At 42.2% G+C, this 25,054-nt stretch overlaps 2 protein-coding genes across 5 annotated transcripts in view; one reads left to right on the forward strand and one right to left on the reverse strand.

Moving 5' to 3' along the window:
• The window catches only part of LOC124123129, a 91,055-nt gene that overhangs the window by 61,145 nt on the left and 4,856 nt on the right, over positions 1-25,054 (reverse strand). Inside the window, exon 1 of one of the 4 annotated variants that reach the window (XM_048399084.1) lies at positions 18,523-18,751. The exons of 1 other annotated variant lie outside the window; for it this stretch is intronic. The gene's annotated coding sequence lies outside the window, so the exon portion shown is untranslated. Of the gene's footprint in view, positions 1-1,630; positions 1,736-14,622; positions 14,830-18,522; positions 18,752-25,054 lie in introns of those variants that run through there. 2 more of the 4 variants (XM_048399085.1, XM_048399087.1) reach the window with 2 other exon arrangements.
• LOC125381626 (vegetative cell wall protein gp1-like) lies at positions 12,384-16,233 on the forward strand. The gene is made up of 2 exons (XM_048398719.1): positions 12,384-12,506; positions 15,421-16,233. Exons 1-2 carry the CDS (start codon positions 12,384-12,386, stop codon positions 16,231-16,233), a joined length of 936 nt encoding a protein of 311 aa, XP_048254676.1.

Consider the following 25,054-nt stretch of genomic DNA (forward strand, 5'->3'; position numbering starts at 1 on the left):
CTGAATGGGCTTCACACATTGTACACATGTGGGGAATCAAACTTGGGCCTTCGGCGTGACGAGCTAACGCTTTAACCTCAAGGCTACCCTATTGCCTCCGAGATTCAAGTGAGTGAGTGAGTATTGTGTTACGCCGCGTTAAGCAATATTCCAGCAATTAATACGGCTGGAACACCTGAATGGGCTTCACACATTGTACACATGTAGGGAATCGAACCTGGGCCTTCGGCGTGACGAGCTAACGCTTTGACCTCAAGGCTACCCTATCGCCTCCGAGATTCAAGTGAGTGAGTGAGTATTGTGTTACGCCGCGTTAAGCAATTTTCCAGCAATATCACGGCGGGAACACCTGAATGAGCTTCACACATTGTACCCATGTGGGGAATCGAACCTGGGCCTTCGGCGTGAAGAGCGAACGCTTTGACCTCAAGGCTACCATACCGCCTCCGAGATTCAAGGATGAGGTGTGGATTATGTGGTCAAGACGACTATGCTGTATAGTGTGAATGCTGTTTTACGGCGCAGTATTCCAGCTGTATCACGGCTGCCCGAACGTGGTCGAGTCTGGAAATGGTAAACCAGTGGCTGATAACATGAGCAACGACCCACACCGTCATGCTATAAAGACCCAGATTATCCAGGTCAAATAGTAAGACCACCCGATCTTGATCAATCTTCATTAAACCGAAAGAAAATATATTCTACCACTGAAATTCGTCTGTTCATACATACTTAGTCCTGCACCACGACCGTGGAATATATTTATTTTATGAAAAAAAAATAATCTTGAAACGCATACGAAAGCAAGTCTAGCCAGGAGTCAAGAGGGATATTGTGTAAGATTTCAGAGACTAAATGTAAGTCTAATACATACTACACGAAAGAAGTTAAGGACCACCTGATTCATATTTCCATCGTTAATGTGACATGACAGATTAACTACAGTAATATGAAAGAATCGGTACTCCTTAACTTCTTTTGAGTAGTATATTACATTATGCCCGTGAAGTTCGGCTGAGATAGTCAACTTCGAGTTAGGCAACAGTTCGAGGTACGCTCGGAACAAACCAACTCCAAAGATTCAAGGTATTTTCAGGGGCGATCGGGAAGAACAATTTGGATGGTCTCACCTCGCATGTGACCCGGATGTTCACAGAGTGAATATTGTTTTAGGGGTCTACTGGGTTACTCGATTAGTAAAAGGTTCAGGTGTATTTTTAATACACCTGAACCTTTTATTTATCGAGTAACCCACCTGGAAATTATCCTCGATTATTAAACGCACACGCACACGCACACGCATACGCATACGCACATGCACGCACAAACGCAAACACACATAGCCTAGTTATATTGCGAGAGCCTGTAAAAACTCGAATCTAGACCAGACAAACCAGTGATTGATATTGTGATCAACGATCCACGCCATCGGGGTGCAATGACATGCTATCAGCCAAGTCAGCGAGCCTGACCACCCGATCCATTAAGTCACCTCGTAGGACAAAAAGTGTTGTTGGGGATCCGCACGAGGGACACGAGGGACAGTTATTATCAAACACTGTGTTTGTACAAAGTCCTATCTCAGTAAACATCTTCAGAAACCTACTAATTTTACTTATTTTCTACTTACATATTACTTGTCAAAGACGCCGGGGATCTTGCACAGATCTCCTCTTTCCGACGCTTTACAAATAAGCCTGTTACATGACACATGAGAATAACAATCTTCTCTGTCAGCGAAACATGTCATTACTACAACCGACTGAGTGTTAGTCTCACGTGATCCCCCGAGATCACAGGTAATTTACAGGTGTGTAACAATCAGCGCTCAGGTGTGTTACCTCCAGCGTCCGGCGTTACAGGTATCAACTCAATAACGTACACGTATAAGTTTAGCATTACATGAAAGTCATAGATTACTGTGCCACAAGGAGATCCCTTCTGGAGTATCACGTGACGAACAGTTGACATTGATATGGTGTTATGAAAGGAATTATGAATATGATTGATATGTATCTGTCGTGCTTCCATTGTTGTGACAGCTTGAAGCCATTTTGTTTTATATAATATCCTCTCCCTGGCATGTGTCAAAGCTAATCAGTTGAGGGCGGTAGGGGAAGGGGTACCACTACTTAACCTATTACACGGATATATTTAATCAAGAACTAATCAAATACGGATAAGCATAATCCTGATAATGGTTTTAGTTTACATGGAACCTGTAGTTTAGGAACTGTAGAAGGTTACCGAAAAATCCTTGGGGAGGTTTTTGCCTCTTCGTCATAAATGTAGTTAGGGGCGGAAGGTTAATCCTAGAAGTTTGCGTTTCATTGTCATATTATTTGTGTTGAAAACATATTACCAAATGAGTTATGGTTATATGTTTAAGCTTGTATACTCAATGACCGATATTATTAAACTTCTAAATGTATAGACGTCAAATGGCGGGGAGAGGAGGGGACGTACCCCTACACACAGACACACTCACACTTACCACACTCACACACACACAGCACTCTCACATACTCACACACTCACAACACACACTTACACACTCTCACACATACTTACACACTATCTCACGCTCACACACAGACACACACTCAAAGTGCGCACACAAACAACACATACACACACAAACAACACATACACACACAACACTCACAAACACACACAGACGCACGCGCACGTATACACGCACACTCACACACACACCACACACACCACACACACACACACACACTCCCTCTCTCTCTCTCTCTCTCTCTCTCTCTCTCTCTCTCTCTCACACACACACACACACACACACACACACACACACACGCTGACCTCCCTTGGACCAGTACAGGTTAACATATAACCATCACTGAGTAATAATAGTACACAGGTCGTTAGATCGTACGGTTTCATATAAAAGCAGGTCCCGTAACACACAAACGAATTATCACGTTGGACATAAAACCATTGCTCGAATATTCGATTATCTCTTCCCTTTGTTTTTTTATTTGTCTACCTAACTCTGCAGCTCAAACCAGAGATTGATAGCACGAGCAACAATCTACGTCACCGAGACCCATGACGCAATCAGTCAGGGCTGCTTGCACACAGCGTTCGGCCATTGTAACTCCACGGAGAAGGGGAGGAAAAGAAGATGATTATCTTATGGAACAATAAGGTATTAACAATGCTAAAGCAAGTGCATCCTGAGATACAGTAAACTACGGTTATAACGAACACGCTTATAACGAACTGACGGATATAACGAACTACTTTTTTGGTCCCGATAATTAGCTGTATTATGCTGTATATATGCTTATAACGAACTACGGTTATAACGAACTAAAATTAGTAGTCCCTTTGAGTTCGTTATAACCGTACTTTACTGTAACTTTGTTCAAGAGGGCCCCATCAGTCCTTACAGCGATCACGCGCTGCTAAAGACCGCGTTCCACAAAGCGATCATAGTGCTACGTTGATCGTAAGCCTATGATAAAGTATGGGACATACGACCAACTTAGCACTAAGATCGCTTTGAGGAACAGGTTCCTAGGCTCCGTTCCACAAAGCAATTTTAGCGCAAAGACGATCGTAACTCCCAACAACACAGACTTGCGACAGTCTTAGTCCTAAGATCCCTTTGTGGAACGGGTCCCTGTTCCCCCTGAATTCCCATCGAGTAGGAGCAGAAGATGACCTGCCCTATACAATATACACGATGTCAGTCACTGGCCATCACATGTTCATATGACCCAAGTGCATGCACGATTCCTTCAGTGAATATAGAAATACAAACGGGTCCAGAGACAATAAAAATCCTCGAAGCAAATCCAAAAAGATCCCTGTTTTCTTGATTCTGAATCTGATACGCTTCAATAAAAACTTGATATTCGACCTCATCCAGTGAATGTCTGCACAGGAATGCGTTACCGGCGGATGCTGTGACTGCTAATACTGAAGATGTGAAAGATAGCTACCCATTTGAAGCGTTCCCACGCACTCGAAGCACAAGGCATACCCCATTCCCCCCCTCCAACATACCCCTGTCTCAGGACAATATATATATTACTCATTTTCACATTGTTAAGTGACAACAACCTGCTGTATAATCGTTACAGGGGTATTCTAGGTGTCTACAGAATGTACCTTGACAAACTGCTATATGACAACGGGAATGTTCATTCAGTAATAGACTTGCACAAGTCTCTATGGCATTACTTATTAGTTTGAATCATATGTTCTAGATTATGTAAATATTAAGAACGAGTTGTCCCTATAACAGACTGGAGTCCTTATATCTAGACTTGCCTATAAGGAGGATAGAAAAACTACACATCCCTGTACTTTTCTTTCAGTAGAGTCCAGGAGCAAGGCTACGTCAGCAGGTGCCCGCGGGGATGGTTTGAACTAGCTGTGTGCAGAGATGATGGATTGTGCATTGAAACGAGAAAATAATATACTGGGTTTGTTATACAAATTTATGAATTATTATCTTTTCACGCTGAGGGACGCGCCGCGGGGTTCACCGATTGGTAATAATTGAATAATACGGATGAATGGAAAAAATATTTGAACCTAAATACTGGGGACATGAGTAGGACATTGTTTTATGTATGTGCAAAATATAACTGACCTGCGGGTCATGGTCAGTAAAAACTCGGGGACGTGTGATCCCCGTCTCTCTCTCTCTCTCTCTCTCTCTCTCTCTCTCTCTCTCTCTCTCTCTCTCTCTCTCTCTCTCTCTCTCTCGCTCATTATCTCACACTTTCTCTCTCATTATCTCTCTCACTCTCTCATTATCGCGCTCATTCTCTCACACTCGCTCTCTGTCTCTCGCTCTCTATCATTATCTCGCTTACTCTCTTTGCCTCTCTCTGTGCCTCTCTCTCTCTCTCATTATCTCACACTTTCTCTCTCATTCTCTCTCTCACTCTCACTATCTCTCTCATTATCTCGCTCATTCTCTCACACTCGCTCTCTGTCTCACGCTCTCTATCATTATCTCTATCTGTGCCTCTCTCTCTCTCTCTCATTATCTCACACTTTCTCTCTCATTCTCTCTCACTCTCGATATCTCTTTCACTGTCATTCTCTCTCTCATCATCTCACACTTTCTCTTATTCTCTCTCTCACTCTCGCTATCTCTCTCATTATCTCATCATTCTCTCACACTCGCTCTCTGTCTCTCGCTCTCTATCATTATCTCGCTTACTCTCTTTGCCTCTCCCTGTGCCTCTCTCTGTCTCTCTGTCTCTCTCTCTCACACACACACAGTATTTCAGATGAACTATAACCTTCGCTATCATCTAAACGTAGCTGAACCTGTTTCATCACAATCTTATATCAATCTCGGGGGAGACATAACTACGAAAACTTCAAATATTCAAAGTCCCAAAACAGGTGGTAATGCTAAATAAGCCAGCTTATTTTCAAATCTCAAAACACTTCTCCAATCTTTTCTAGGCGTTGAATACCGCAATCAATGAAGTATTCAGGTAAACGCCCATCTGTTACCATGGGGAGCAGGATGTGCGGAATGTGATAAACTAGCTGACAACGTGCAGAGCGTGTGTACCAACACGTGAAATCATTGTGAACAACCAGGGCCGGTAATGAAGACATATAAGCAGATCAGGCGGAGAGTATATTATACAGAACGCTCGAGCAGAAACTACTTTCAAGTAATATTATTCGTTCGACAAAAGAAACCAAGTCAATGACGTGTGACTGACATTTATGTCCCCTCGATGGAGTAGTTTACACTTCAAATTGAAACTTGAATTACCCTGCTTCATAGTGGAGCATTGTGGGTACAAATATAACAAGATCGGGTTACTCATAAGGAGAGTTGTAACGCTGCTGTCTCAATGTAAGGTTCTATGTTCGCAGAAAGGTGAGCGTATACTGCCCCTCCGGTGGCAACCATCACAAACACGTGCAAAGGCAAGTCAACTGTTCACATACAAAGCACGGGAAACATGTGGTAGAAGTCAAAATAGGGAATTGCAGCAGACATAATTCTTGTCACAGATACGTAACATTTTGGAAATGTCGAACATATGTTTGACATAAAACATTTTGAAAGCTTTTCTAAGGCCTTGAATGTTGTAAATCTTACCAAAGAAAGAGAATGCATTACATTTTTGCTCGATTGTGAAAAATTTAGACATCAAAGGGTAGATTTGCTGGAATATTGCTCGACATTAAAGAACGCTGACTATTTGTAGTTGACGTCATCCCCTTGCCAAAGTCTTTTTGTCACTCTGAATCTTTATGCATACATCTAACACACGCCCCGAGTGTAGGGCAATTTTTTTTTATATGTTTTAATAATACAGTCAAAACTGGATGTATCAAGCACGGTTATAACGAATTCAGCCCAACATACAGATATTGAACGAGTACACTTTGAGAGAGAAACTCGTAAAGAGGGGGGAAGGGGATGTTAGAATAGGTTTTTCAGTAGCCCATGCTAGTCGTAAGAGGCGACCATTTGAGATATGCCATGTGAGATACACCATGTGTGATACAGCATGTGAGATACGCCATGTGAGATATACCATGTGAGATACGCCATGTGAGATATACCATGTGAGATATGCCATGTGAGATACGCCATGTGTGATACAGCATGTGAGATACGCCATGTGAGATACGTCATGTGAGATACGCCATGTGAGATATACCATGTGAGATATGCTATGTGAGATACGCCATGTGAGATAAGCCATGTGAGATACATTTTGTGGGATACGTCATGTGAGATACGTTTTGTGGGATACGTCATGTGAGATACGCAGTGTGTGATACAGCATGTGAGATACGTCATGTGTGATACAGCATTTGAGATACGCCATGTGAGATACGTCATGTGAGATATACCATGTGAGATATACCATGTGAGATACGCCATGTTAGATATGCCATGTGAGATACGCCATGTGAGATACACCATGTGAGATACGCCATGTGAGATACGCCATGTGAGATATACCATGTGAGATATGCTATGTGAGATACGCCATGTGAGATATACCATGTGAGATACGTTATGTGGGATACGTCATGTGAGATACGTAGTGTGAGATACATCATTGATATATGCCTTGTGAGACCGACATGTGCACGAATAATACACAATTACTTGATCAACGTCATCACGACAAGCCGCTATGTGGTACAGGCAATGTACACCTGTTACTTGCATTAATATTACAAAGGCCAAACTGACCTTGCAGATACTGCAGCTGAGAATGGTGACGCATTAATGATACAACAATGTCAACCTTACATGATTTCGTTTTAATTGAGAACCTTTTTTATATCAACCTATACTTTTTCACAGCACTACACTGCACGAAAAACGACTATTTGCTTAACACAAAATAGGTTAAATACACAAAGAAGACTTCAAAGGGATATATGATTGTATTCAATCTTAACCCTTAAGGACTTCTTAATATAAATACATACATATTTCATATCTTTATCTGCTCATGTTCCACGCGCTGTGTTGTACAAAACGTCAAGAAGAGAAAAAATAGTTTACAGCTTTAAAACAAATCGACATACCTTTGAAATCGAATCCTGCATAATTTCCAGTTAAAAGGTCTAGAGAAGGTTACCTGGTGTATTAACAGACGTCCAAGCGGTGAAATGGTTAGAACACGCTATAAGCCTCGTCAGATGCCTGTCTATGTAACGTGATCAACAACAAGATACGATCTCACCGTTGCCCATATGTCGTGGGATCCCACTGGTGATTGAAGCTAGATAGAATAGTTAATACATCTGGTGATCAACTATTTCAGGAGTAGGGTATATTACCTTAATATATAAGGTCAGGGAGAAGGTTAGAAAAACAGGTCTTATTCTCCAGCAACTTTGAAAAAAAGACATAAATACAAACCCCATTCTCCTACTCTCGAATGTATTATCTTGGTGTAGGGTTCTGCGTGGCGAGAGAGGTAGTTTATGGTGTGTGTTTTTCTGTCTATAACAAACAGCTACGTTACCTTCACTTGTCTCTTGATGAAAGGGAACGCAGGGGGAAGAAAGTAGGGTTATGTTTTGGTCGTTAAAGATGTTATTTGTGGTTCGAGTTTCCAAAGTGCCTTGTGTATAAGTGTAAGGCGTAGCTTGGCGGAGATGAAAATATATACTATACAGTTTGTGTTATTGCCTCGCGTGTAACACCTGTTTTTCTTTACATATTGCATGCATTCGTCATCTCGAACGTAATGGATACACGATGTTCATTCGAGGTGCTCTTTTCTAAGTTTTGTAAGTTTGTTTGTTTGTTGTTTAACGCTGCACTCTGCAATATTCCAGCGATATGACGGCGGTCTGTAAATAATCGAGTCTGGACCAGACAATCCAGTTATTGATATCATGAGCATCGATCCACGCACTTGGGATACGATGACATGCATCAACCAAGTCAGCGAGCCTGACCACCCGATCCCGTAAGTCGCCTCTTACAACAAGCATAGTCGCATTTTACGGTAAGCATGGGTTGCTGAAGACCCATTCTACCCCGAATCTCCTTGGGTCTTGTTTTCAAGCGTTGGTAGATGTCATATCAATGGTCATCGATGAAAGGCCACATCCAACATTGCGGCCGCCTAGGTAACAGTTTAATAAAATAAACTGATAACAGAAAATAGAGATAACTATGTATAACAACACCTTGCCAAAACACTAACTGGATCCGGAGTGAGTGGGGACTAACGCCGCTTTGAACAGTATTCAGTTATATCACGGCGTGTCAGCTTGATGTGACTTAGTATATACCTGTAGCTGCCTTAGTCTATACCGGGAGTTTATGACTTAGCAAGTACGTGTATCTGATATAGAATATACCTGTAGCTGATATAGAATATACCTGTAGCTGAATTAGTCTACACCTGTAGCTCAATTTGCCTATACATGTAGTTGACTAAGGCTATACCTGTAGCTGAGTTAGGCTATAACCTGTAGCTGAATCAGCCCATACCCGTAGCTGATACAGAATATAACCTTTTCTGTAGTTGACTACACGTGAAGTTGAATCTGCCTATAGCTGGTTTAGCATATATACGAGTATTTGACTCAGCATATGCCTGTCTAGCTGATTTAGCCAACACCTGCAGCTGAATCTGCTTATACTGAAATCTCCGTACCTGGATCATTCAAGTTATATCATATAGTCGATGAAATCCCCACTCTCTTACAGCCATGGCGTTGTCTCTACCGAGCTGTTACCTATGTAATAACTTACCTGTCCTAATTAGCTAGTAATTACGGGGAACAGTTAGACCCCCCAGGGACAGCTGGAACAGGTACACTGGAACCTGTCCTACCCAGAGCAGAAAACACGACTGTATAGGTAAAAGATAACACAATCTCCATCGATCTTTTGTAATCGATTCCCGTTGCCATGGCTACACTGATATTAAATGTATAATTCACTTTTAAAGTGATAGGTATAACACATGTTTTGAAACAAATCAATTAAACATTTTATGATAAGCTCGTGTGGCTAAAATATAAACGAATGAAGATATTGATTAAATATTATTTCACATTTTACTTTTATTTTTTTTATATATTGAATTATTTTAGATGCATATATTTAAATTATTAATCTCATCTTCTTAATCATTATTGATAAACAGTCTTTGTTTCAGAGTCAGTCGCGGCTCCTAGAACACGATAAAACAAAAGGTCGGTAAGGGATATAGCCCAACACATATCAGATTCCCCTTCATAATGTATGGAGACCTGGCTAGGTTTTCGCTGCCCTGCTTGTTATATGGCGTGACTCCTACTACAAGATATAACAGACACCAATAGAAAGTAGTAGGTTCGGGTGTTTAAATGCACGGAGCGTCTTAATGGATACCAATAAATGTAAAGTGGCATTCATCACAACACCCCTGTTATTGTTGTAAGGTGGGCAATCTGACTACGTTATATAGCAACAGACTGCTTAATTGTCGACTTTCCCCCTTAAAAAACGTTTTAGTTATTTTCTGCATGTAGCTACTTAATTCCTTTAAACATAATTGGCATATGGGTGTGGACAGGAGATGAGGTGAGGTGAAATGGACACGAGAGAGACAGAGAGTGAGAGAGAGAGAGAGAAAGAAAAAAAGAAAGAGAGAGAGGGGGAAGTGAGATAATGAGGGAGAGAGAGGCACACAGAGAGGCAAAGAGAGTAAGCGAGATAATGATAGAGAGCGAGAGACAGAGCGAGTGTGAGAGAATGAGCAAGATAATGAGAGTGAGAGAGAGAATGAGAGATAAAGTGTGAGATAATGAACGAGATAATGAGAGAGAGATATCGAGAGTGAGAGAATGAGAGAGAACGTGTGAGATAATGAGAGAGCGAGAGACAGAGAGCGAGTGTGAGCGAATAAGCGAGATAATGAGAGAGTGAGAGAGAATGAGAGAGAAAGTGTGAGATAATGAGAGAGAGAGAGAGAGAGAGAGAGAGAGAGAGAGAGAGAGAGAGAGAGAGAGAGAGAGAGAGAGAGAGAGACGGGGATCACACGAACTCGAGTTATTACTAACCCAGAGCCGCAGGTCACTTACCATAAAAACAGACAATTGCCACTATCACACCATCATCTCAACCGGTGCCCTGTTGATTTAATCCACGAACGCCCATTTCACACTCTAAATATGTTGCTCAACCAATTACAGTAACCACAGGTAGTAGCGGGAAGATCAGAACGCTTGCTAAACACCGATTTCGAGCCATTTAAAACATTTATCGCCATGTCCCCTTCAGGCCAAACTACAATGGGGAGACAACCCCGCTCTGACGTGATGTTACGTAGTCGCCAGGTTATTGAAAGATCAAGAGCGACCGGTCGTGGCGTGTTGGCGTATTGTCGCTAACAACGACAATATTATCAGTGTAATTAACTCCTGGTCACTTCACTTGATCCGGTCGCTATTGCCCGGAGGTGGGGCTTGATCCGGTCGACATTGCCCGGGGTGGGGTCGGAGGTATTACTGTGTGGGTGTTCTCGTTGACTTATTCAAACCAAGCATGCAATCTAAAGTCTAGCCTATCTCCTAGTCAGTCATAAAGTTATATATCCAATATAGCCCATGCAAGTCTACAATATTTGACAATTCTATATTACTGCAGTATCCGAAAATGGGTTCTTTTTTCTTATATTTTAATAACTATGACAACTGTAAAAAAAATTCAGTTCAGAGACTATATGTTAGTTTACTATCTCCGTTCTGTACGGCTAATTGACCTGTTTTGCAGTATAACACATTTCAAATTCAGGAAATACTTGGGAAAATTGACCTCAGGTTTTCACAGAAAGAAACAATTCTCTGGCCATGTTAGGTGTCCTGAAAATTATTCGACTTTCCCTTTAAGAGAAAAAAAACATTGTATGTCTGAAAGCAATGAGAAAAGTATCCAAATAGCCAAGCAAAATACACCCAGAGCAACTTAAATGGTCGGTCCCTAGTTTTAAAGGATGAGGCCCCGTTGCATCTCTTAATATGTTTTGTACCAAAAAGTTCCAGAAATAACACGAGGTCAATAAACATGACCATTGATTAACTTTGGAATGTTCCTTGTTAAGCAGTAGTTATGTTCGTGCACACAGTAAATGTAACGTACCTAAACGTGTAGGGATATCTCAACATTTATAACAAAGTTACGTGAACTTAAATGACAGCTGGATAGACGCAATAATTTTGCTAACACTCTAATAGTTTGAGTATGGGTACTAAATCGTCCCATAGTTTTCCTTGAAAGGTTCCCCTCCCATAGTTAAACAAGAGCGGTCACCCTCCCATAGCATAGTGAGTGAGTGGGTATGGTTTTGCGCCGCTTTTAGCAATATTCCAGCAATATCACGGCGGGGGACACCAGAAATGGGCTTCACACATTGTACCCATGTCGGGAATCGAACCCGGGTCTTCGGCGTGACGAGCAAACCCATAGCATAGCATAGTATAGTGAATATAACTTGAAGATTAGTTTGGGACATTAACGTGATCGCACTTTGTTTTAAGTAGGAGAAATTCCTCAATCCCGCGATTATTTTCGCACGTGAAGCTTGTTCGTGCGAAAATAATCGCGAGATTTCGGACATTCTCCAATACATAACGCCAACGCCAGACAATAACCAGTCTCGATTTTCCGCCGAAACAGATTCAATTGGACATAAAAGGCACCATAGCGGCTGAAATTATCTAAATGGATAACTGAAAATCCGTGATGACACGAGGTGTTTGGGAAAAGAGTAAACATGCGTCAGCCTTCAGTCGCCATGTGCTCACAGTGCTGGAGATACGGACCTGGCGCTGAATATTGTCTGACTTTAGGTATACTTGCTTAACGTCTTACCCGCCACACTCATCTTTGTAAAATGTCGATAGAAATGATGAAGTCCACCTACCTCTCAGCAATACCAGCAACTACCGGCAACACCAAACAGTTCATGGTCAGATCACATGAGAGTCAGTTGTACTCGGACACAATCTACAACAACGTCAGTATTATCCGCTTCCTATGACTTACGTTGAATTCATTTCTGACTCCCACCTAACCTGACTAAGCGACCCTGTGTTCCCCTGGACGACAAGTTATAGAATTGAGACGCGTGAAACCTGAGAATGCGTAACAATTAGATTGTTGGAAATGGGTTGTGTGATGGTTTGTATTCATGCATTGTTACCCAAGAGTCCAATATTAGCGCCAGGCACGACTCAGGCTCCAACGTTATTGATACAACACACGCAAACTGACACCGGTGTGTGCTCAACACTGCCCTGAACAAACTACAGGAACATCAGGTCACATCGCGCAAACACAACCGTGAGAAATGGCTGTCTTGTCCCGTTGGGGCCTAATCAGGGGACAGGGAAGAAGAATTTGTTTGTTGTTTATTTGTTTATTTTCTTGAACCGGTAAAAAGATGGTTCAACGGACTGTTTGTAATTATTACAGTTTTTAACAGCTCGCCGGATATAATGGTTGTTCTGTCGGTTTCTGAAATGTTTCACCTACGTGTAAGAATGCGGTCACGCCACAAGGAACGACCCACTTGTTTGAACAAGATCATGACACAATAACGCATTATGACAAACTCGATTAATCTTATATTTGATATATTGATCAACTCGTGACAGTAACAGGTTCATGTGATATTGGTCAGCATCCATTCCAACAACCTTGTTATTGATACGAATAATAAAACTAATCCAAGAGACTCTTTCCGACTGCAAATATTTGTCTGAGATGTTTCTCATTAATTCAAACGGTTTATTGGAATATAATACCAGGCCAATATTTTCATCATCATTGCGTCTTTAACCTCGGTGACCGACAAAAGCAAGGTCCACATGATTCCATCAATATAATCCACAATGTCCTATCAACACTGGGAACCCTATGGTATCATAGCTCAAACTCGGGATGGAGACGATTGGTTTTCTTGAACACTCACATCTCATTTTATTTGTTCGTGGACCGCACTATTCACTGATGTTTTCCTGTCATTGATTACAACCAGGGAAGAACGTGGCTCTCTATTGTCTTCAAGATGACAACAGAACGCGCGCGTGCTACTGTCGATATCGACATTGGGGGACAACAGGAGGTGTAATTACAGCCACGTGCTGCAAACGTCAAGCGGGATTCTGGAAGAGTGTCTGAGTTCCTGAAGATGTAGATGATGTAGATAGGTTGGTCACGTGATTAAGTTAAGATAACGGACAATGTCAATGATTTGGTAGATTATGGAATTAACATCTCTATAAAGGCGTGTCCCTCGCGTGGGGTCATTTGTTGAAAGTAGCATCAAGGTAATTACCGTTATTTCTGAACCGTAACGGGATATTTCTGTCGCCTGTGATAAACCAGCCCATATTGATGTTGATATCAATGAGGATCACGTCAATACGCGACGTGCAGTTGCAGCGGCCATTAGTGTTTACCAGTCTGTGACTGTTGATTGTAATCAACGTCGGTGCATGGACGAGGTAATGACAACAGCCAATGCAGACGCGGAGTTTGGACAAAACAATGGATTCATATCATTATTTATAAACACGAGACCAAACACATTAATGACTACATTTACAATATTTCAGACCAACTGGTATTTTTACCTGCACGTGCTACATTTCTGCCCATGCGCGATTGCTCTAACCTTAATTTATGGCATGTTTGAAACAACTAACGTATATGGGATGACGTCTTTTGTGAGATTTGTAATCCCAATGTCTTGATGCAACCTTGATCTACCGTCCTTGACGACTGGCAAATTCGACCCTGACCTTGCCCCGACACTGCATTTCTACGACGAATAGAACACGTGCACATTCCTGGTAAAAACACGCTTTCCTTCTCGTAACGTCATCACACCATTCCCACTGATAGATTCATGAAACGGTCAGCATATCCTGTGTGAACTGGTCATGAAGACGATTATGGTTTTGACACCAGCGACATCAACACTTTTGACCAACAATTAAACAGACTCATATTCACGTCATAACCTATATGACGGAGTGCACTGCTATGCATGATATACAGGCGATCATGGTCCTGTAAAACACATTGGGCCCGGTTACTGGATATTTAATACTCATCTTAGTACATACCTCCTCTTGCCGTCATTGTCTTGTGTGGTACCGGCAGTACAGCACTCCTCGCCACAATACTGCACCCGAACTGACAGTTCTGTTACGTCGCAATTCCACCCGTGCTGTGGAAGGCTTTAGTTGTAGACGGGTCGAGATTTTATCACCTTCTGTAATTACTAGCGCTCTGAACTACCCGTATTCAGCCTCCATCGCCACGGAAGGAACGCAACAATGAGCTTCAAGTATGCCACACTGACAAAGGGATCAAATTATGTTTCTTGAAAGCATTCGACCCGTTTATTTCTTAAATGCTTCGTGAGCAGTCTTTCATTAACTGCAGATAATTGTGGAGTCGGACAAAGATAGTCAGCTTTAAGTCAGTGTTGTTTGAGCAGAGCTTTGTGGATGAGGTTCTAATGCTCGTTTGGAGCTCCCATGTGGAAACCGGTCTTGTGTTTTATCACCACGGAGATATAGTCGACGGGGTACATTCAAATACATCTTTTATAGTGCTGATGCAGCAGGCTGTTCACATTGCCGACCCTCACAACCCACCCTCCCCCCTCGTATCACCTGCAGGTTTTCGTAGAAACCACCCTCCTGCACAAAGGGTACATCATGGTTTATACCAAAATACTGGCATAGCAGGGGTCATCATTCTAAAAGCCTCTTCTCTGAGCCACTTTATCACCTGTCGATGTCTGTCATGCACTAAACACCCCCCACCCCCCTACCCCCACCACCACCCCTCCCAAACCAAATACACACAGACCCTTACCCTCAACACCATACCCCTCAATAATCTACCTTCTCAAGACCTTCCACCCTCATCATTCTACAACCTCAACACGCAATACATCCTCAACACCCTCAAGACCCTACACACTTAACGATCTTACCCTTCAACACCCTACCCCCTCAACACCACACCCTTTCAATAATCTACCCCTAAACACCCTACCCCCTCAACACCCTACCCCCTCAACACCCTACCCCCTCAACACCCTACCCCCTCAACATCCTACCCCCTCAACACCCTACCCCTCAACACCATACCCCTCAACACCATACCCCCTCAACACCCTACACCCTCAACACCCTACCCACTCAACACCACACCCCTCAACACCCTACCCCCTCAACGCCCTACCCCCTCAACACCCTACCCCCTCAACATCCTACCCCTCAACACCCTACCCACTCAACACCACACCCCTCAACACCCTACCCCCTCAACACCCTACCCCCTCAACACCCTACCCACTCAACACCCTACCCCTCAACACCCTACCCCCTCAACGCCCTACCCCCTCAACACCCTACCCCCTCAACATCCTACCCCTCAACACCCTACCCCTCAACACCCTACCCCTCAACACCATACCCCTCAACACCCTACCCCCACAACATCCAACCCCTCAACACCCTACCCCCACAACACCCCACCCCTCAACACCCCACCCCTCAACATCCTACCCCTCAATACCCTACCCCCTCAACATCCTACCCCTCAACGCCCTACCCCTCAAGATCCTACCCCTCAACACCCTACCCCCTCAACACCCTACCCCCTCAACACCAAATCACCCTCAACACCCTACCTCCTCCCCTATTGCCACTTCAAACTGAAATCCTATTTCAAAGGCCACGTTCGATTAAATCACGTTTACATATTTTGAGGTCACCGATGAGGGTGAAAGAGGGGTGGATTTTTCAACAATATTTCATGGTTTGTAGCCATTGCTTTTCTTGAGAGAAAAAAAACTTTCTGTAGGGTCTCCCCGTAGTTACAAGTAACATGGGGAACAGCTGATCAAGAACGCTGAACAAATGAGGGGACACGGTAGTCGCAGCTAGGCTAGGCTCGGGGCGGTGGGGGTGGGGCTGTCCAAATGCTACGGTTGACATCACCTCAGTTTGCAGAAAGCCTTGCTGTTCATTAAGACCAACAAGAAGGAATGCTGTGCCCTGTTCAAGTGCCTCTTTAGACACCTGGCTCAGGTCAGACGGAAAATTCATTGACAAAACTATATCGCATATAATGACATTCAAAGTTCTCAATCTATCATTATCAATCAAACGAGATCAAAATAAACGTAGCGAAGAAGTCGGCCATAACCCAGCCCGCCTTCGTCAGTTTCCGTCGAATTAGTTTGTGGGTGGTACGGAAAGATGGATCGTAAAAGCTACAAAAACGAACTCGGATATATGTTCGCGTTGTATGTTGATATATTATACCATAGCTGTCATCAGTAAGTGCTGTAAAACACTTGAGAGGCGTTCTTTTTACAAAGAGGGTTTAATTTATTAATATGCGTGATGTCGGATACAATGTGACAAAACATGAAGAAATATATCGTGTTTCGTAGACGCTAAATATACATGACATTATTAGGTATCCCCGTCGGCACATTCCTATTTCGCCCCGTTCACAAACCTTCAGGTCAGTGGTAGAGCGTATATTCATTCTACTGGGATTAAATAGATAAGCATATATACTGTCTACCTGAAGATGGAAATTAAACCAGATATTTTACTCGTTTCTCATATGCCGGGGACATATTCTCTTACCCGGAATTATAACTATAATTGTATATGTATGTTGTTTTATGCCGCATATTCCAACGACATGACGGCGGTCTGTAAATAATCCAGTATGAACCAGACAATCAAGTGATTGACATCTTGAGCATCGATCTACGCAATGGGATACGATGGCATGCAATCAACGACATGACCACCCGATCCATTTAGTCATCTCTTACGACAAGCATGGATTTCTGAAGGGTTGTCTGTATAGAGGCGAATATATCTTTGTGTAAATGCTATTGTCGTAGAAAATAATATTTGATGTTTTTATGTTGGTTATCTTTACTGTTAATGAAATATGTATCGACTAGATGAAGTTGGATAGACGGAGTAGAAGTTGTTTCACATCTATATCTAGGAAATCTGTGTAGAGTTGAGTCCAGATAAACCATTGGTTGATAACATGAGCACCTATCCACGACGTCGTAGTACAATGTCATAAATCAGCACGGTCACACATCGCAACCATCCGATTTTACTGGCTTTTACAAGTAGGGTGTATTGGGTGTCCATTTTGCTCGGATTCACCGGGGGGTGATGATGATGACGATGATGACGACGACGATTATGATAATGATGATGATGATAGTTACAATAGTAGTAGATGATGATGATGATGATGATGATGATGATGATGATGATGATTTCATCAATGGTGAAAATTAGTGTTGGACATATTGTCGTATTCCAAATACCCGATAACAAATAACAAGTTAACATGGGCGGTCAGCTGCGGGTTGATCATGTACATGGTAATATATTCCTGTCTAATTAGCAGAAACATGTCACCTGTCAACGGCACATCCATATCCTGACGGCGCATCCAGACCAGGTATTATGCTCCTCGTAGTACACGACAGGAGAAACTCTACGTGATCTTAATCATTGACAATATAAATAATACAAGCGAAAGAGTTTCAATCGTTGTCTCTCGGCGAGCTAGCGAGACAAAGAGTCTTTATTTTCTACCGACTTTCTCGAGCCGAACTGTAGCCTATAAATCCAACTTTATAACTCAATGTGATTCTCAACTGTCAAAAGTTCACATATACCTCCCAGCATGTAGACTCGGAGATAAGCTCATTGATGTGAGAAAGTTGCATGCTTGACTGTCGCCGTATAGCTTAGTTTGTTCCACGTGCTTGGAACGCTGGACTGTCGGATTTATGAAATTTAATGTATGGAATCTCACGTCTAGAGCAGAAACGTACCTATAGTCATTCAACAACAGTAGAATATGTAAACATTGTCATACGAAATCCATGCGAGTCGCACAGACAGCATGTGGCACGATTATAGATCTGTAGACATATTGGAAGCGCATCTTACCTGTAGATGCAGGTGTCATGTCGGTAGTATTGTGTTCCATGTATAGCGTTGATAATTCCGGATCCTTCACCTGTGCAGGTAGTCTGTTCCTGTGGCGTCTACCTGTTGTCTCACCTGTGTAGACCTGCCGGCCACTCAGACCTCTCACACCTGGATTACTAGTCAGGTGAGCGGCGTTACAGCCAGCCGACCACAGTTCACAGATCTCACTCGCGGGCCACGTACGTCACATGATCAGAGAGGTGTAGTAAAACAGTTAGCCCTGCCGTCACACGCAGCCCGGGGGGAGGGACACTGGTGGGGGTGGGGGCACGGCCGCACACAGGTAACGCAGTACATACATATATAAATACCTAGCACAAGGCTATAACCACTGTTGGGTTTCACAACGCTTATGTACCCGCGATAAAAAAATATTCTGTTCCGGAAAATGCTTAAGAATGGCTGATGGGTTTCCTTGGGTGTCAAAAGGTCCATACGGGTGGACTCTAATCAGTGTGCTGAACCCGTGCGTATCCCTTTACCGTTAGAATATGCCTTCTACCTGGGGGAGACCCTCCTTCGTCACTGCCAGGTACTACCCCCTACTGACGACCAGTGCAGGAGACGCACCCCCGGGCCATACGTCCGCTCACTACTTTGGTATTTTACAAATTTTTAGGTCACCGGTCCTCAATTCTCGTTCACCCTTTTCACAGCGTGAAAATATTCAATTCTGTTTAGAACCTATTAGTACGATTATCTATAAAAAAATAATCATTCCCGTTCCGCCACATGATCCTTGTAATACAAGGCATGTGTGTTCATAAATTGTTAATTTTATGCAGCGTTGTGGAATGTAAGCCGACGTCTTTGTCATGAAGTATCGCTGCAGCCTGACAAAGACCCCGGTCTCGTCAAAGCTGACCTTTGCAGTTCGTTATATGAAGTTTGGAGATAGTGTTCGCTGTGTCTTTGCCGTTGTATGTAGCTTCTACCTACCTCTGTGAGAGAGCAAGGTAAAATTACACCCACTCCGTTGTGTGCGGTTCTCAACAAGCATGTCTTATCTCCTACAGAGAAACAATAGGGGAATTGACGCTCGTGTCCCGCTGGAGGAATACAAACTATTTCAATATCCCCACAGTATCATTCCCTGACTTATCGATCAAATAACGGATCACATTCCTAATTGATCCCCAAATCTATAAAAGCAGATACGCTTAAAGGACACGTATAATTGATTTGAGAAAATATTTTTTGTCAGCCTACACTTTTGCATTCCAAAGAGATAACATGAGAGAAAAAATTTAGCACAAAATTCAGAGGATATAGAGCATGTCAACGTGTCCCGAGGCAGATTGAGTTCGTAAGGGTTTAGTCAGCCATATACAGATTAACACTGATATGTGGATAGGCGAACAGCATCCCCTTGTGTTGAAGTCGCTGAGACGTTGATGAGAACATACCACCGCGCACTTAGTTCAGCGTTCTTGGGATAATATAAAAAATAAAGCAAACTTATCGAAATAAGATATGAATGGGTATTATATACAGATGAGCTTATGATACGGCCCCTGGTAAAGATGAATGGCGGATGAGCGTGAGAACAACCCTGTATGACAAAGGTAAGTAAGTAGACTTTAAAGGCGTCTGTTTGGGGATGTTGCAGCAACATTTGACGATACTGATGAAACTTATATGCACACCGTGACCAGCATAATGAACGCCCTTACTTAATTGATAATCTGCCTGTACTAAAATAAGGCACCTCACTACTTATGTCCACTAATGTGATCGTCTTCAATTTGTTTCATGTTGTGGCAACTCGTTAGACCGGACACTGTTAAAACGGGAATCCCGACTGCAGGACAAGCATATTGTTGAGAACGTCTAGTATTTGATTGGTTAATCCGGAAATTCGTTAATCCGGGCGTTTTCACCTGGAATTTTACCGTCCGGATTCAAGGATATTTAATAAGTGTGTGTATGTATATATACTGGATATATATAATTAATGTATGTATATACTGAATACATAATTAGTGTATGTTTATACTGGATACATAACTAGTGTATGTATATACTGGATACATAATAAATGCATGTATATACTGGATACATAACTAGTGTATGTGTATACTGGATACATAATTAGTGTATGTTTATACTGGATACATAACTAGTGTATGTATATACTGGATACTTAACTAGTGTATGTATATACTGGATACATAATTAATGCATGTATATACTGGATACATAACTAGTGTATGTGTATACTGGATACATAACTAGTGTACATGTATGTATATACTGGATACATAATTAATGTATGTATATACTGGATACATCATTAGTGTATGTATATACTGGATACATAACTAGTGTATGTATATACTGGATATATAATTAATGTATGTATATACTGGATACATAATTAATGTATGTATATACTGGATACATAATTAATGTATGTATATACTGGATACATAAGTAGTGTTTGTATATACTGGATACATAACTAGTGTTTGTATATACTGGATACATAACTAGTGTATGTATATACTGGATACATCATTAGTGTATGTATACACTGGATACATAACAAGTGTATGTATATACTGGATACATCATTAGTGTATGTATATACTGGATACATAACTAGTGTATGTATATACTGGATACATCATTAGTGTATGTATACACTGGATACATAACTAGTGTATGTATATACTGGATACATCATTAGTGTTTGTATACACTGGATACATAATTAATTAACAATTCTACTAGAACAAGCTTGGAATCTTGTGTAATCCAATCATAGTGTATGTTGATAGTGGCTAGTTCAGCATCCCTAATGATGATATCTACAATGTATGACTGCGTCTCTGTACCGAGGCTGTGTATCATGTGTCGTGTTTGTACATTTCTGGTGGTACATACTCCTCCGTGTTTACACCCATACACTAGTGGTTCACTACTCCTCATGGTAAACACATTTGTCCATTTAATGCTTAACAATAAACGTCTTGGCCAAATATTTGCAGCTTCGCCTGTCTACCTGTCTCAACAATACCCGCTTGCTATGTTTGTATGGGAAGCCTCGGCAAGTCTACCAGGTCGTTGCGGTGGAGAAACACCAGTTGAGAATTCTAACTATGTGGGCTACAAGGAAGCTTCAGGCGGGGGGACACAGATGGGGAGTGTGAGTGCGTGAGGGGTGGGATTGGGGGGTTGAGAAGGGGGGGGGGGGGGGGGGGGCGTAGCTGAGGGGTGGACAGGTGGTGGTGTGTCTTGGTAGGTTTTGAGTTTGAGCCGAGTAGGTGTAAATGGTTATTGTATATACAAATAACCTGATCATATACTGATCCCCAAAGTTGGGGATCATGAATATTTTTGTGGATACGTTTTGGGAGCGAGGAGTTTTTTCCTTATATGAGTATACACAAACATTGATCTGCCGCAACCACACTAACACACGTATATCATGGATAGTGTTGAGGGGTTGGGGTGGGGTGGGGGAGAGGGTCATAGTACACTGAGCATAGCTTTCTACCACCGTCGTCACTGAAAGAACACAATTGAAATATGTGGGTGCATTATCTCATTTGTGGGGAGTGAAATTAAAATTTTCTTCATGATACACAATATCTGCCTGGGTCTGAACGATTCAGTGCGTCAGATCAGGTGTTCTGTAATGCGAGGAGTGTATATCTTCACCAATCATTATTAATAGGGTATACAGTCGAACCAGCGTTGACGTGGGTGGTGAGCCTTGAACATGACGAGTAATATGTATGTTACGGGATAAGGCGTGGAAGGGGTGGGGGGTGGGGTTGGGGGGGGGGGGGGGGATTTAGATAGACTGGGGGCAGGAGGGGGAGGGAGATAAACAGGGGGAGGGGGAGCAGTCATGGGCCGAGATAGCCCAGTGATTCAGAGACATGTATTTGTGTTCAAGCTTACATCTATTCTGCTAATTATTTAAATATTCTCCGTATACCTTTTCCAAGTCACATACATACCTGGAGACTTATGTTTGATACATAATATTTCTACATAATGACAGTTGGGGATTGTTGATGAACTCCTTTGTCCACCAAAATGTAAACTGACTGACAAGAGAAAAGTATACACTTGAGCACTGATTCGACCCAAAAGTCACAAACGTTATCAAAATATTACTAGGCAGAAACTGTCTCCGAAACACTGCATATTGGAATACTGTTTAAAGCAGCGTTAAAACCGAAGTCACGACTGTCACGACTGACACGCATATATCAGGTAACTTAACATCAGTTTATACTAATGGTTCTATCAACAAGCCGTGAAGTAAATACAGTGCAATAACACAGAGCATGTAACATTTTTAGTCTTCTAATCCTTACAATGAGTGGACCGCCTCCGTGGTCTAGTGGTGGAGCGTCCGCCCGGAGAGCGTCATACCAAAAGACGTTAAAAGATGGTACTTGTTGTTACCCTGTCTGGCGCTCGGCATTAAGAGGCTAAAACAAGGACGGGTCGGCTCGGGGTCAGTATACTGTATCTGAGTGGGGTATTCATGTTAAACTGCGACATGGTATCTCAGTGTGCTAGCACTATAAATCGGCCACACAAACACACACACGTACATGCACGTCGCTATATAAGTGCAATAATCTTGGACGCGACGTTAAACCCCATTTCACCTCACCTTACAATGAGTGAGTATGGTTTTACGCCGCTTTTAGCAATATTCCAGCAATATCACGGCGGGGGACACCACAAATGGGCTTCACACACTGTACCCATGTTGGAATCGAACCCGGGTCTTCGACGTGACGAGCGAACGCTTTAACCACTGGGCTACCCTACCGCCCTCCTTACAATGCTAACATATAGCAAAACCCATAAAAATGGCAAATTTCTACTAGTCCTTATGGTACCTAAACTATTGCACAGTTTGGCAAGGACTACAGGACTAGTGCCAGTATCGCACGCTGAGCAACTATGAAGATATACCGTTGTAACCCAACAAGCACCATATCGTCATTAAAGGCAGGTGAGTCAGAAATCGACCGATATAATCCCACACGTGGATGATTTTTGTAAATATTTCATCCGCTCCCCACATTTACCCTTACTGTTTTCTGTAAAAACAACCAGATCCGTCCTTCAGAGGGACATATGATTCCTGACCTTTCCCAGTGTGAGCTGGCAGAAAAAGGCGTGTCGTGTTGCAATGAATATTACATCTGTGTTCACCCATATCTCATCAGCCATGATGCTACCTCGAGCTCACAAATGCCAGGGTATACCATATCTCATAAATATAAAAATAGTGAGGGGGTGTTTACAAGAAACTGTATATATTTAGTGTGTGTAATTTACTGGATATTATTTTAAGATTCGTATACTGGATATATAGTTTGCAATTGTATGCACTGGATATAAAATTAAAACATGCATTTGTATACATAGTCCATATATAACCTTTTATACATTCTTGATATATAATTAGTGTCTGTACAAATACTGGATATATACTTAGTGTCTGTATATATACTGTAATTAAGAAATAAACGACGAGTGGGTGTTGTAGCTAAGGCTTTTCACAGGTTTTGGCAATTTTGGAGATTCATTTTCCGAAGTAATTTAGCGAGGACACGAGGCCTAGCCAAGCGGTATCAGTTTCCATAGCTGTGCTTGTAGACCTCTGCGGCTTGGAACCTTTTCCACACATTAAAACAGTTGGATTTGGCCGAAATATATATGTTCGTTTTGTCACGGTGTGTACATCTGACTGCACTTCGTAACGTTATGACAGGACAGGCCGACTGTCAACAACGTCTGACTGTGGCCGTGTCGTCTCGTAGACTAGAGTTAGAATAGCTACCCTTTGTTAAAGGACAGTTACTCTATCGGACAGACCAATGGATTGCCGAGAAAGGCAAGTAGAAACAATTTGTGTAGGTAATTGTTGTTTTGCATATATGTAGTTACGCCACTGTATAAGGAACATTTTTCAGTTGGAACTATATTGGGTACTGGCACTTGCCGACTGACACATCACTTGTCCTCTGACGTAATATATATTAATGCGCACATTCCATGAAAACTTGCAATGTTTAGGTAATGCTCATGAGAGATGGGAAGAGATTTTTTAGCACAGAATTGAAGAATGACATTACATGATAAGAGGTTATCACACTTGTGTGTATAGGGATGGTAGATATCCTGTATTAGTAATAAATATTGTATCTAGCGAGCCTTGGCGAATATTTTATCGTGAAATAAACCACACTCCGCTCTCCATTGTTATTTGTGATTTATCGCGTAGCTATCTTATATTTTTTAATATATATCCCATTTAATATATGTGACCCACCAGGAGAAAAGGGACCTTATTGGTACGAGGATACAATTGTGCTATGACGTCATAAAGACGTTTGACGTCAACTTACTTCAGTGAAGATCGCCATGTGTGCAGAATCTACAAAATATCTTATTCTTCTCTCGTTAGTTCGCAATGTAATAAAAACATTATTTCAAAACCTTTTAGCATACA

This window comes from Haliotis rufescens, unplaced genomic scaffold (genome assembly GCF_023055435.1).
Source record: "Haliotis rufescens isolate VD_foot unplaced genomic scaffold, xgHalRufe1.0.p SCAF_19, whole genome shotgun sequence".
Taxonomy (NCBI): Eukaryota; Metazoa; Mollusca; class Gastropoda; order Lepetellida; family Haliotidae; genus Haliotis; species Haliotis rufescens.

Bases quoted from the DNA above. Each gene is read 5' to 3' on its own strand.
- LOC125381626 (XM_048398719.1), top strand. From the start codon at position 12,384: ATGTCGATAGAAATGATGAAGTCCACCTACCTCTCAGCAATACCAGCA. The intron at 12,507-15,420 runs GTCAGTATTATC...TACCTTCTCAAG, and splicing joins CGGACACAATCTACAACAAC to ACCTTCCACCCTCATCATTC.